General features: G+C 37.3%; 1 protein-coding gene and 1 non-coding gene across 2 annotated transcripts in view; one reads left to right on the top strand and one right to left on the bottom strand.

Moving 5' to 3' along the window:
• Positions 1–15695, top strand: part of LOC114351858 (uncharacterized) — a 66839-nt gene that overhangs the window by 13304 nt on the left and 37840 nt on the right. Inside the window, exon 3 of the mRNA XM_028303205.1 lies at positions 13347–13439. Within this exon, the coding sequence (XP_028159006.1) occupies positions 13347–13439 (93 nt within the window). The remainder of the gene's footprint in view (positions 1–13346; positions 13440–15695) is intronic.
• On the bottom strand, positions 15508–15579 carry TRNAC-GCA (transfer RNA cysteine (anticodon GCA)). Its single transcript has one exon. It is a non-coding gene; the product is annotated as a tRNA-Cys (tRNA).

Below are 15695 nucleotides of genomic sequence, written 5' to 3'. Positions count from 1 at the left end.
ACTAACACCCAAACTCTGACACTGCCTCGACCTCGGCTCTTCGCAACATTTGGAATGACTCTACATTTGATTAGACTTGATGTTTGTTGCTTAAATCAATTGCATGAGACAAAATGCACGTTATGAGGCGTTACGCACGTTACGTTAATGGTGGGACTTTTGATAGTTTTCGAGTTATGATTTTTTTACAACAAAGTTTTTTTGTTTACATTCGTGCTATGGATGTAAATACTTCTGAATCAGCTAGGCCTAGTATTTATCTAATAATAAAAATATCGCGCCACAGTGACCAAAAAAGTGCCTAAGCACAGAAATTTAAAACAATCATAACTCGAAAGCTATCAAAAATCGCGGAACATACATGAGGGTGATCTGGATAGCATTAGTGATGCTCTAATTCTGGGCTTCGGCTTGACACTACTTTTTGGGACACCCTGTATATTATTAACATATGTATTATTTGGTACCTTTTATTTTCTTTGAGAATGGAGGGGGGGTTTAATTAGCTAGTTAAGGGGTTCGCTGTCACCTGGAAGCTTTAACAGGGGTTCGTGGAGCCGAAAGTTTGAGAAACCCTCCTCTATACGTTATGCGTTCCATTCCACGCGAAGCTATTTATCTAGATTTTGAAAGCTGCAGTTAACAAATCTGACAAAACATCGATTTCTGCATATCCCAGTGTTCTCGGATGGAAAAATTATTTGTTTTGAAGCTAGTAATTTATATCTGTTGAATCGATGCCAAGTTTTGGACTGAGTCAGTCGATAGAATTCTGTTACTGTGCGTAGCATGGACGACCTCTACCGAAAGGTCAATGTATCCTAGATACTTAACTTCTGAATGAATTAAGAAACAAATAACTAAGAAATAGAACAAAAAATTGCATTTAAAATTTGACCTTTACTCCCCACGCTGGAGAAACGTGTTGGGGACTGGGGAGGCCTGATGTCCGCATTTTTGTTCCTTTAGTTGCCTTTTATGACATTCAAGAAAGGAAATCCACATTAATTTATCCTTATTTACTTTGCCCGAAAGCAGTGCTAGGTTAAAATCACACTGAAAAGATAGGAGCTTTTAAAAAGCTTTATTGCAAAAGGAACCGTGGCTTTTTAACGACTTCAAAGCATGTTGAATGGGAAAACATGAAAATGAATTGTGAAGTAAAATACTAAGACCTACTTTATATTTAGGTCATATTGCCGGAATTTGCTTCTTGAATTTGCAAATGGAGGATTCACTCAAATATCTTTTATTTTTTTCCTTTGATCGAAGTCGCATTACAAAGCTAAATAAATCCTTTTTTTAATTCATTTTGAAGCTAATACTAACTTTGTAACTATCTAAATCGGTAACAAGCAATGCAACGTTCAGACCAACTTTGTGATTCGAATAAATCATTTCGTTCTCACGCGAAAAACAAATGACTCACCCACCGTCCGCTGCAATGCGGTGCAAGCCGCGGGCCATAGCCTAGTGTAAATACATGTGAATAAGGATGCAGTAGGACCACTCGGTACTCCTCTGATCTTTCATTTCTTCAGAACCAGCCCATATTATGTTGTCCCGAAATGGTGGTAGGGCAAGCTATAAGTGCCCTGGAAAGGGCCTTAGTACTGAATAAATGATTTGAATATGAATTTGATTAGGAGAGCTGAATGAGCAGCGGCATAGAGCAGACCGTAACCGGCTACGGCGGGTCGGGGATCCTGTTGTCCCAGGGCTACGAGGAGAAAACCTCTATGAGGGGATTCTCTGGAACCTGGAGAACCTCGATCGAGAGCAAATCAATTCAAATTCAATTATTGAGCTGCCACACTGGCGTTTGCAAGCGTTTTTTAAGCGGAGCGGCGACGCGAACACGCCGCGTTGAAAACGCTTGTAATCCGCCAGTATGGCAAGGCCCTTGTGCAAGTAGGCTCCCAAAGAGCGAGCCATAGCTTGAGACAGAGCTGTGGATTAATGTCCAGGTTAGGTACCTATAGTTAAACATAACTCGCGGCTCCGTTTCATTTGGGCTCCGGTGGACACCGTTGGGTTTAAATGGGAAGGCTCTACGTTTAAGTGGGTATGCGCGAAGAGTCCCACATAACCCACTAGTTATCACCATCAGCCAGTGGGTGGTGGTAATGGCAGGGTTCATATTATACCAGGATAAGGCCTAGCCATACATTGAATAAAACTTTTAAATAAAGACTGCCATCATAGGTATAGATCGTTACATCCACGAAGACGCGCCCCACCAATTTTTGGTCGAGGTGCGGGGAGTTTGATCCGAGCAATCCGAGCGTCATTAGTGTAGTGTGCGTGTGCACTCATGGATAATTTAGCGTGTACCGATCACACTCAAACATTTGCGGAAAATAGTGGGGCGCGTCTTCGTGGATGGTATAGCTCGTAGAGAGCCCACTGTAACGCATCTGTATTCTGTATTTTAACTTCGTCAGTTAATAGCGTTTTAACGACAAAACTAAACCATGGGTAAGGATGGCGAATGCATTTGGAAGAACTCCAATAAACGTTAAACGTTTAAGGTTGTTTTTTCAAAAGTTCATAAATTACTCAAGGAATTACTTTACTTAGGAATTGTGTTCGTTTGCCAAGAAAGGAAGGAGCTCGCTTAAAATATTTTATAAATGATTTTTTTCTCCGCTTCGCGAAAATTCACGAAAGCATCCAAAAGTAAGATAATTACATGATCATTACATTATCATGTAGCTTGAGTTCTCGCTAAAAAGAAATAAACTTAAAATCGCTTAACTATAACACATTAAATTATTGTGTAACTAAGTGACAATGCTCCCATCCCTCGCTTGCAATCGACTAGATGAAGTTGTTGATAGTTCTCACTGCGTTAGTGAGCAGCCCCCCAGTAGGCCTAAGATGCGCACCGTGATAACTTTTATCGACGTCAAAATGTATGGACAAAATCGATAAAATGGCGTGATAACCGCTTATCGCGGCGCGCATCTTAGGCCTACAGGTAAAGTTACAAACGTGACAGTTGTATTTCCGAAATTGCTTCGCTTTGTAATTTTTTGTAATTTACTTTGAATCGTGATGTATTTTCGGAATAAAACTGCCACGAGTGTCAGATTGTCTAGGGGACAGTCTGTCATAAATAAGACTAATTACACTTTGGCAGCAATTACAACTAAGTACCTACATAAGCAACCACAGATGATGTAATTCTAGGAGATAGGTACAAACAATGTGTGTACCAATAATTCTGGAGCTAGTGCCAGCCCTGGAGTTCCCGTTCTGGATCCATAAAGTTGAACCGTAATGACATTCGGTTAATCGCGACTCGTGCGCAGCAAGCCGTTGCGCAAGTGTTCTGAAAAACTGTTTGTAAGGGTTTCCTTATTGTTCTTGTAACCTTTAGGGCTATTTTAAGTTTAACTGGAATTTAAGTGTAGAGTGTAATTAAGTTTCAATTAAGTTTTTGAGAAATCTGTAGGTCTAGATAGAGCTTTTCTGGCGATGAAGTAACCCAAGAGATTTCAGAGGGCTGAGTGTGAGTTTATATCAAACGTCCTCACTTGTGTGCCCGTTAAAAAAATATATGAAAATTTTACTTTTTGAAAGTTTCCGCTAGGGGCGCTGTACAATCCATCATACATTTAAAATTTCATTTTTTTACGTGCTCACTAGTGACGACGTTTGATTTAAACTTTTTTGTAAATTGTCAGTGTTGTTGTTAGTCTACTACGATAATTTTTAGAATAAAAAAGCACGAAACATTCAAGTTTTTAATTATTTTGATTTTTCCTTGACTTCGACTTTCGACTAAAGTAAAAAATAAACCTACATTTTTCTATTTATTTCGAACAGTTTTTTGTATGAACTGCATGCAGTTTGCACATGGCCAGTGTCATTGAAAAACTTACGCGGACTTTTTGAAATTAACTTGTATTAATAATAAAAGTAATCCAGTCCTTCAACTGGCCGAAAACAAAATTCCATTTTCAAATCAAAAAGAAAAGTCAGCGTTGAAACGGAACGACCCAAGAGGCGCGAAAGTAGGTCGATTGGTGCGAGATTCTAAATTCGGATCGCGGATGCTTGATGCGCAGGGCTGCCACCTGGAGGACATTTCCGGCATTCCATCAAACTTTAAAATTACCGTTATCGGTATTTGGCACGTTTTATGAAAATGATTTTTCTTTTTATCGGCCAATAACTTGTATTTTTTTTACAACGAGGAAGCTTTTGCCCAGCATCTCATTGATGGAAAGTGATGAACAGGCCGAAGGTAGAATAGAGCTTCACCCGCAATCCTTAATTATAGAGGAACTGGCTATCTTACCTCCAACTACCGGAACTTTATTGTTGTTATTACCTAGTATTATCTGTTTTATTACTGATTTAGGTAACTTGGTTTTCCAATAGGTATCTGCATGATAGAATCATTGAAATTCATATTATCTCGCCAACAGATAGAGCTTATGCTATGAAGTCTTTATGTTTAGTGTTTAGGTAAGTATATTAGGCCGCAAACAAAAACAAGGTCAATTGGTTTAGCAACTTAGGCGTGAAAACGTAACAGACAGACAGACGTTTAGCTACTTAATATTAGGTTACCAATAAGGTTAGTAGGGGATTAAATGGTAGATTTAAAGGATGATTAACACAGATTACACAGAAGTTAGGCGAAAATGATTTGGTATTGAAACTTTTTTTTGTTAAAACGAAGTCTGGATTTTGTTTAGAACTTTAAAATAGTATCTTACACACATAAATCCCTACCATAACGATATTGGTTTACCCCCTTACTAATAAAACTTACACGCTCGTTGAACAATGTTTTAAAGTGACGTTTAGTATGGAAATGTTATTTTAAAACAGTGTTCAACAACTGTGTAACTTTTTATTAGTAAGGGGGTTAATTTTTATAACGATAATGCACAACCCTGACATCTTTAGTCCTAAAAATAACAAAAATAACGTTATCTGGTATTAATGTGTTGATGATACGCATCATGGTGTACAAGTACGTTGATAGGTCTGCTATGACCTTAACTCTGCATATAGGCCATGCAGAGTTAAGGTCATAGCAGACCTATCAACTCGGAAAGGGATCAACACCGTATTAATCGCGAGGTGAGGCGTTGACAGCGCGCTAAAGGCGATGACAGCTCGCAAAAGTGTCCCTTTCCGAGTTGATATGACGTCTGCTATGACTTTTACTCGTAAATAGCCAATTTGTAAAAGAATTAAGTACTTCTGCATCAATCATGCGACGTAAAAACGTTTCTATCTGTTAACAAATTATCATTAAATTTATTTTTACCACTTATTTACGGATTACGTACCTATATGACGATTAAAAAAAAAGACGTAAAACACTGTTCAAAAACTGATTAATTTATCAATAAATAACAAAGCGTGTTACAGAAATAAGTACTTAAAAACTGATTAATTTTGCAATAAATAACAGAGCTTGTTACAGAAATTGTAATTTATATTATGTTCATTAAAAATTATATTTAAAGTAAGTATTTCATTTGTTGCTAAATTATATTAAATATTAATTATTTGATTTATTTTCTAGTCCTATGTTGTGTTTTAATTTTATAACTCCAAATTAGTCTATAATCGAATTTTACAATCGTTAAACAGCATTTGGTACAGAATTATATAACTATCAGATGTTTATGTTATCAATAGATCTTACACTTTAGATAATAATAATGAAATATAGGTACATTCATCTGTGATATGCATGCAATATGGCATGTAATCACGGTTAATTATAACAATAAAATAAAGATTTTATTTTATAAATAAATCCAAGCGATTGATGTTTATTTTATACAACATACAATTACAATAACTTATAAATATAATTATTATACTACATAAATAAAAGTGATAAATAAGTGATGATGTTGATGATGTAATCTACATACTTACATAAATGTCTTTACAATGTTTGTAATTTTAAAAATTAGTACAACAGGAAATACTTTTATTTACACTTATTAATTTTACTAGTCACACAATTAATATTTGTATTTCCTACCTAAATAGGAGAAATATGTATGTACTCGTAATTATCTAAGTATTTATTAAGTACCTACACAGCTTTTGCCCACTGCTTCGCCTGCATAAAATTTTGTTTGTCACAGAAAAACTAAATCGCGCGCGTCCCTGTTTCAAAAACCGGGATAAATAAAAACTATCCTGTCTTTTCCCGGTACTCAAATTGTTTCTATACCAAATTATTTAAATGAAAGTAGGTTAATTTGCCTACTAATAATTAGTTTAGAATTAGTCTAATGGTTTACATAATTTCGTAAGTTATAAGGCTTCAGGGTATTTAAGAGGCCGTACAAGACCTTTGTGTTGTCTTTTACTTACCTAACGTCTGCTTATTAATTGCTAGAACATACCGGTAGACCTAAAAGTTTTATTTATTTATTTAATGACAGCTAACAAGACATACAAAATCAAATGGAAAGAACATTAAAATCTATTACATGTTTATAGCGTAGCCTTAATTAGAAGCTGCCACGATATGTGCATTGCGTGGAAGCGTAGTCATCATCATTTCAGCCATAGGACGTCCACTGCTGAACATAGGCCTCCCCCAATGCTTTACATGTTGCCCGGTTGGTAGCGGCCTGCGTCCAGCGCCTTCCTACTGCCTTTATGATGTCGTCGGTCCACCTTGTGTCCACTCCAGAACCTTGCTGCCCCATCGGCAATCAGTTAGTATCAGTGCAGTATCAGTATTTTTTGTTAAGAGAAAAAAAAACTAAATGTGAACTAAATCTGCCGCCCCTTAAAATTTTCCAGGCTCCTACTTAGCCTGCTAGTAAATCCGCCGCTGTGGAAATCATTGGTGGACACGTACGTTCAGCAGTGGACGTCCCTATCTGAATAATGATGATGATGTATTTGTATTTGTATATTAGGCGTACGTACGAGACGTACGTGGCAACCCTAACTATCAATGCTAAAATACCTTCAGTTTGCTCATACTATGATAAAATTATCTCCACTCTATTTCAACAAATGACTCATTCCCCTTTGGCCTGTGATATCACCAGGTCAACGTGACAAATGTATCAATGCGAGCTCAATTTATATGATTTTTAGCTGTGAAGGTCATATTTTATATGTTAGCTAATTAGTAGTAGTTAATTAAGTCAGTCTGGACTGGAGATTAGAGAATTTAGTTGAATTTAAATATGTATTACATACATCGATGATCTATTATGTAAATAGGCTAGTTGCCTAAAAAAATTTTTTTAGTCCGTAATGTTTAATATCAAAAAATATTGGACACGTATATTTTTATTTGTCAATCTAACAAATAATTACATAGTTATGGTGCGTTGAAGTTGCGCACGACGTCACAACGTGCGGCATTTTTAAGCAAGCGTTGACGTCACGTGCCTCTTCTTATGAACTTTGGGGCGCTTTACCTCTTTAAATTTTCATTAGTTTGAAAAAGTGAAAAATACGTGTAGAGTATTTTTTGATAAGTTAAATGACGGACTAATTAAAACTCTTGCTTTTTGACCCAGGCAACATCCCCATTCTTGACTTACTTGATCTTAAAACAGATGTGGCTACTCTTATTGACAGCAAGAAACAGAAGCCTCTGGAGCAGCAATTTTATAAACTTTTAATAAATAATTCTTTAGAATCGTGTTTTCCAAACTTAGAAATTGCCTTGCGCATTTACATGTCTCTCATGATCACTAACTGCAGTGGCAAACGTTCTTTTTCAACATTAAAACGTATTAAAAATTAATTAAGGAACACGATGGGACAAGAACGTCTTAATCATCTTACTTTGTTGAATATACTCGTAGAGCATGATTTCCTTAAATAAATAAATAAAAAATCGTTTATTGCTTGCTTTACAAAAAAGAAATTACAACAAAAAAAACTTATATTAAAAAGGTGGTGGAGATCCTTAAAGAAGTTGATATTGAAAGTGTTATCTCTAAATTTGCCCACATTAAATCAAGAAAAGTTCATTTGTAGATAACAGTTTTGTTTCATTTAATACCCTAAACTTGAGAACCTAAAGCAAACCAAGGGCCCCTTGATAGAAATTTGCTACAGGCCCCGCGCTGGCTTAATCCGGCACTGGGTAGACCTAAAAGTTTTAGAATAAATAATCTTAAAATTGTTTTATATTTTAATCTAGTTTGACTAAGTAAGGAGTATTTTTTTGTTCGTAATACTTCGTTTCGGTAAAATGACGTCCACTACTGGATAAAGGCGTCCCTAAAAGATTTCCACAACCACTGGTTAGAGAATGTCTTAAAAATTATGATATGTAAAATTCACTACATAAACACTCACATGGTGGACCGACGACCTCATAAAGGTAGCAGGAAGGCGCTGAATGCAGGTCGCTACCAACCGGGCGATGTGGAAATCATTGGTGGAGGCTGGAGGCATATTATGTTCAGCAGTGGACGTCCTGTGGCTGAAATTATGTTAAATTTTCACAACCTCTGCGTTGAGAAACACGTACCTTATCGAGTTTCACATTATAATGTCAGTTTCATCCAACATACAAGCACGAGACCTCACCCAAAGTAGGTAACCAAAAAGTTGACAATAACATTCCAATGAAACAAAAACGTGTTGCGAACTTTTTGGCTACTTTGGGTGTCACGACTGTACGTGGCAACCCTAACTATCAATGCTAAAATACCTTCAGTTTGCTCATACTACGATAAAATTATCTCCACTCTATTTCAACAAATGACTCATTCCCCTTTGGCCTGTGATATCACCAGGTCAACGTGACAAATGTATCAATGCGAGCTCAATTTATATGATTTTTAGCTGTGAAGGTCATATTTTATATGTTAGCTAATTAAAAGTAGTTAATTAAGTCAGTCTGGACTGGAGATTAGATAATTTGGTTGAATTTAAATATTACATACATCGATGATCTATTATGTAAATTAAGTTATTGTCGTCATCACTCGTTCTAAATCTATTAATTGACTGACTCACTCATCACGAAATCTCAGAAACTACAAGTGCTAGGAGTCACAAATTTTGCATGAGAGTTCCTTTTGGACCGTAGTGCTCACTAAGACGGGATTTTGCAAAATTCAATTGTGTATTATAAATACCAAAGTAAAATAACTCCGTCTGTCTGCCTCTTGACCAAACAACCGATTTAGATGTAATTTAGACACAGCTTTAAGTTTAAGAGTCCACAGGGAAAAATATCTATAGGTTAGTTTCTTTCTTCCGATTTTTGAAAGAGAGATACGTGCATTTTCCGCTAAATACTATTAATGTGACAGGCCGAAATTCACTCGGACAAAACCTTAAGCAAAAGCTGTACCGAATAAAATCAAATTATTTTAAGTTTATGCTTTGGTTTAATGGTAACTCTTACTTTCCCAATTCGTCTTTCTTTCAATGTCGACGTATTTGTCTTAATGGTCCTTCGAGCCGGATTACAAAGTAATTACATCTGCAGCCGATATGAGATGAGAAATCCAAAATGTTAGTAACAATAAGATTGGGCATTGGCTGAGAGCCAGGAGAAAGGTTATTGGCTGAGGTACAGTCGACAACATAAGAGATTAGACAATTTTGTGGCAGAATCGCCTCTAATACAACTACATAAAGATTGTGTGTCACAGTGTTTACCATGATGTTTGTGTAGTCATCTGTACATATCTACAAAGTGATATTATGACGAAATTAGTAATTGGATGTTGTCATATTATTATAAAACAGAATATAATAAATAGGGTATAGAACACTACGCGTATTATGATGAGACACTCAAATATGATTCACACTAAAAACTGTCATTCACATTAAGCAGTTTGTATGAGTTAAACCTGTGATTACTTCAAATACCTTTTAAATTTCAAAATCTCCGGTTTGCCGTGTGGTTCCGGTAGAAGTAGAACTTAACCACTTCAACTCCTGCGGATCGGGACTATTCCCACCTCTCGTTCCCACCGCTGGCTGCAACTCCTATGTAGTCAGGATTACAGGCTACAGATTGACCACTAATAGCCCGCGTAAGCCCCAAAGCAATATGAACATACCCTAAGGCTGAGTTGCACCACCTAACTTTGACCGTAACGTTATAGTTCCAAAATACTGAACCGTCCTATCCATGACATTGACAGTGGGGCGCCACCGTCAATACCGGATCGCTGGTTCCGATTTTTGCCATGTTGGAAACTATATAGTTGAACGATGGTAGCGCCCCCCTGTCATTGAGTTTGGTGGGACAGTTCAGCGTGGGTCATCTATACCCGGTGTTTTTTGTATGGAGTTTGACAGATTTTTGGCGTTTGTCAAGTAAATTAAGATGGTGCAACCCAGCCTAAGACTACGGAAACTATGCGTTACCAGCATCGATTGGCTAGCGTCCTTGGCAAGGACAAAAGGTCGATGGCTCAGCAGTTTATTACATAAATAAACATGGCAGACGGAAAGGCGCCTGGAAGGTGACCTAATAACAAGATGACAGGCCAATTTATCATGGACCTCATAAATAAATTGTTTCTCTCATACAATAGTTAGCACCAAACTAAGAAGAGCTATAGTTAGCCCGGAATCCTCAACAACCACACAGGAAGTAGCTATCTTTCATCAAACTGCCAATATTGTTGTCAACATTCACGGTCAAATAACTCAACTATTTAACCAAACCGAGCAGAAAATATTGCTCTCACTGGGAACTAAACCCGGGTTCTCTGACATTTTGTTTGACTTTTTGCTAAATTGCAACATCACTTCACCTTTGCTGCGGCAGTAAATTTCTAATACTTTCCATTCCTTCGGTACAAGGTCAGTAAACCTGGTATTAAAACTTACATTGTGGCGGCACAAGGCTTAAAGACCTTGTAATATTTAAGAAATATTAATTTAATTTTTGGCTTCATGTTAATAGATATTGTGTTTTTTTTCTTTGAATATTAATAATAATGCATTTATTGACAGACACCTGAAGGCGTTCGTGAATAACTTGTTTAGTATAAAAATTATAGCTATATTCAAAATACAAGGCTTATGCACCCTGTGCCGCACTGAAGTAGGGAAGTCTGGTGGGTATTCTAGGGATGTGAAATACAAATATCGATAGTTTAAATTCAGTTTTATTAAAATTTTTAAAAAGTAACAAACAAAGATGTTTTAATAATTTAGTCTAAATATTTTACAAATAAGACATACGTGCATAAATACTTAAATAAGCTATATTTAAAGAAAACATATTAATTACAACTTCAAATGTTTGTCACGAAAAACATTATTTAAATTAGCAATAAATCGTGTAGCAAATTAAATTATAATCAATTTGCAGTTTTGATTTTGTTTGTTTCTCTTGACGCCATGTCGACATGACATGTGCGTTTCTTACAAATGCGAGGCAACACTAGCTGCACGAAGCTAGCGTTGGGTGCGGTACCAGGTGCGCAGGGTACAAGGTGCTTCGACCTGGTTTCGCATTGTGAAGACATTTTATTACTTCCGTGCGGTACCAGGTCTAAAAACCTGGTATTAAGGTAGGTATATCATTGGATTCTATTTTAAGAATACATCATAGATATATATTCATCACTTTCCTACACCGGACCCAATTGAAGTTATGCCTTTCGCACGACAAGGGAGACTATAATTTTCTTAGCCGCACGGTAAGCGAGACGTACACAAGGTCTATAGACCTGGTTTCGCACTCAACGTGTTAAGAATTTCAAATGTCTACATGCTAGTGTTATTTAGTAATGGGCAATTAGTTCTTCGACCAAAAACAAACCCATTCAAGACGTGTGTCGAGTTAGTTGCAAAACTAAAGAGACGTGCAATGGTTTTAGGTCGTGACCACGAAACTAATGTGCCAATACAAACTGTGGTGCAGCAAGCTAGTGTCAATAGATCGTCTTCATCTATCTTTTTGGAAAACTCTTCTTCGTAACTGCTTATCTTATTATGAAGAGAAAATGACCTAACTATAGACTAGGTACTAGCGGCCTCCGATTAATTCAATAATCTACGCGTGGATCCCGTTTTATCCCCTAGGGGTTGAATTTTGCAAAATCCCGTCTTAGTGAGCAGCACCTACGCTACGTTCTAAATGGAACCCCCATACAAATTTTGAGACCTTACTTATAACTTGTAGTTTCTGAGATTTCATGATGAGTGAGTGATTCTCCTTTCGGTTTTATAAATAAAGATAAAACCTTTTTATCATTCACATTTAAGTTTCAAACCTAAAGAGAGAAACACTAATCGAGTGCTATTTTTTCCACAAAGCAAAGTCATCTATCTGCCTTAATAGTTTTGTAAACTAGGGCTCTATTGAACCAGCTGAAATCACAATGGTGTTTCTTAGCCTAGATGACATCACTGCCCTTCTACCAGACCGTGAAATGTGGTCTGTTAGATCGTAAACAACGCTGTCTACCATCAAAGATGGATAATAATAGATTATTGAATTAATTTCCCATCTAGTCATCCATATTTCTACTTGGCAATAGCTATAGCAAGCTATAGGCAAGTTCTAAGATTAACTACCTAGGTACTGCTTGTAAATTCTTTGTACCAAAATTTTTCCATTATTTCTTCTGTGGATTTCGTAAAAGGTCGCCTTTCGTAAAAGGTATCTTTGAGTTTAGTTATCTTCGGTAAAAGTCAATGGAAAGNTTACCCCAGAGGATCAACTCGTACTACTTTCCCCTACTTAGGTAAGCAGTTGGTAAAAAGTTAGTAAAACTCGTACTTACTATTACAGTACTAGTGCTGAGACCTGCAGTAGCCATTATCAGCATCGTTAAATATTATATCGCCGGGTTTGGTTACTGCGGCTAATTTTTTTTTCTTGAGTAGTCAGTAGGTTGGATTTAAAGCTTACTTAGACTGGATAGTTAGGCTGGATTTAAACTTACCTACTCTTTAAAACATACTGAGGCTGAATTTAATACTTGTCTTATGCTGACTTTAGTACATTACTTAGACTGGATTTAATCACTTTTAGGCTGAATTTAAAACTTACTTCGGCTGATTTTAAAATTTCTTAGCGATTAGAGTCGCTTCTCTCTTGGGTGCGATTCCCGCTTTAGGCAGTTCGAATTTTTCAAGTTGTTTATTTAAAATTTACTTCGGCTGGGTTTAAAACCTACTTAGGCTGGACTTAAAACATACTTAAAAGCTGGATTTAAATCATACTCACAGAGACTAGATATAAAACTTACCTAAGCTGTATTTAATACTTACCCACAGAGGCTGGATTTAAAACTACTTAAGCTTGATTTAAGACTTACTTAGGCTGGATTTAAAGCTAGTCAGTACAACTTAGGGCTGCGATTCTGGCCACTAACAGCATCGTTCTGTTCCAGCAAGGCATTGGCGTGGAGCTGGTGCGAGCGCTGGAGACGCATCCTCCGCAGGTGTCCAACGTCTTCTGCGAGTGCGACTCCAAGGATGACGTGGTAAGTTGCCGTTTATAAAATTCCGTTAAAACTTAAAGCTTTATACGAGTATCATTTTTTATACACAACGAGGAAGCGCTTGGCCTGTATCTCACCTGATGGTAAGTGAAGATCAGGCCGAAGGTGGAAGCGAGCTTCACCCGGAATCCTCAACCACGGAGGAACTGGCTATCTTACCTCTAACTGCCGGAACACAATTACAATGCTGTTAATATAACACAAGTGTTGTTATGGCGACAGACTTAGGTAAGATGGTGGTAGCTAGCCAGGCGGACTTAGAACAAGCCCTACCACCAACCAAACCGAACAGAAAAATCTGCCCCCACTGGGAATCGAACCCGGGACCTCTGCGTCTGAAGCAGGTGGTCTTACCACTAGACCACAGAGGCGGTTTTCTGCTTTCTGTTCTGTGGTCCACCACAGGATTTTGGCCTACCGATTTGAAGATGATATTGATAGTACTCACTCATGATCCAATCGCAACCCCCCCTAATGTCATGTACCCCGATTCTGGTTATGTCAGGGGCCAGGCCCCCCCTGAAAAATGACCCCTATACGCCAATACTTACTTGAACCACATGAGTAAAGAAACTGCATGTGATTGAAGACCAAACAAATCAATTTAAAATAATCGCTTAGCTAATACATTCGACATACAATAATGATGGCATTCCCATCAATAAAAGTGGATGACACACTGCAGTGTCACAACAATACTAAGGCTAACTTTCATCATTTCAGCCATAGGACGTCCACTGCTGAACATAGGCCTCCCCCAATGACTTTCACGTCGCACGATTGGTAGCGGCCTGCATCCAGCGTTTCCTGCTACCTTTATCAGGTCGTCGAACTTTAACTTTAACTAACGTCAAAAATCTTTCAGACTCCATACAAAAAACACCGGTTAACGGTGTAAGGATTAAAGTTAGATGGTGCAACTCAGCCTAAATGACATTATGACACAAATTCACTTACGACAATCACAACATCCTCCTTTAAATTGTTGTATCCGTCGCAACTATTAAAGTGATTTAGTTAACTTATTTATCTGTTTGTAAACTAATGTAGGTAATATAACGTAAAATAAACTACTAGTTAAGCGCTGTGGGTCTGAAGAAGCTCACAAAAAAGTTTTCAAGTTGAACAGAATGCCTCGAGAAGGAAAAACAAAGCAAATACCTTGACTTGGCCCACGAGGTGACCGCCATGTGGGATGTTGACTCGACGATCATTGTCCCGATAGTTGTCTCGGCAAACGGGCTAATAGCGAAGAGCTTCGACCAACATCTAAAGAAGCTCTCGCTAGATGGTTCAGGGTCAGTTTCAAAAGGCGGTGATCCTCAGCCTGTGACCCTGACCACCGGTAGCTTGGGCCCTGCTCCGCTGCCGGCGGATAAACTAGTTTTAAGTTATTTTTTTATAATGTATTTTTATTTTATTTTTTGTAATACATTGTAAAAAAAATTTAAAATTATCAATAAAACTATAAATAGAGAATTAATAATCCATAATATAAAAATGAATCGCAAAATGTGTTGGTAAGCGCATAACTCAACAATGCCTGGACCAATTTCACCAATTCTTTTTTTTTTCATTTTCGTTGAAGTTCGATTGGCTTTTACGCCGAGAAAAATCCGAATAATTTCCGGGAAAACCCCTTTTCTAAACCGAATAGTTTGCGTGACAGACGCTTTCAAAGTGGAAAAAAGTAGGTCCCCCCCCCTCTAACTTCTAAAATAAGAAAATGAAAAATCTAAAAAAAACATATGATGTACAATGTACATTACTATAAAAACTACCAACGAAAGTTGTTTTGAACGAGATCTAGTAAGTAGTTTTTTTAATACCTCGTAAATCGTAAACTTTCATACAAATAACTTAAATTAAAAAAAAAAATTCATAAATCAATGGTACGGAACCCTTTGTGCGTGAGTCCGACACGCACTTGGCCGGTTTTTTATTTTAATAAAATAAAGCTTTAAATGATTTCACACCCTTCAGTCTGTATTGCAGCTGAAAGCTCGTTCTGTGTCAAGAAAAATAACCAAAAAACATAAATTCAACCCTTAGGGGACACCCGGATTTGAACCGGGGACCTACCGATCTGCAGTCGATTGCTCTGCCACTGAGCTATATCCCCAGTTGAGTGAACACTCCAAAAACAAAATCATATTCTAATGTCAAATCGCTATCTACTAGTGTGGGTGGCTACCCTACTATCGCTTGTTTTTTATATTGAGCTTTATCTCTTTGTAA

Source organism: Ostrinia furnacalis, unplaced genomic scaffold (assembly GCF_004193835.3).
Source record: "Ostrinia furnacalis isolate ACB-3 unplaced genomic scaffold, ASM419383v2 OfSCF0093, whole genome shotgun sequence".
Lineage (NCBI taxonomy): Eukaryota > Metazoa > Arthropoda > Insecta > Lepidoptera > Crambidae > Ostrinia > Ostrinia furnacalis.
This window is presented reverse-complemented; position numbering and strand designations above follow the sequence as displayed.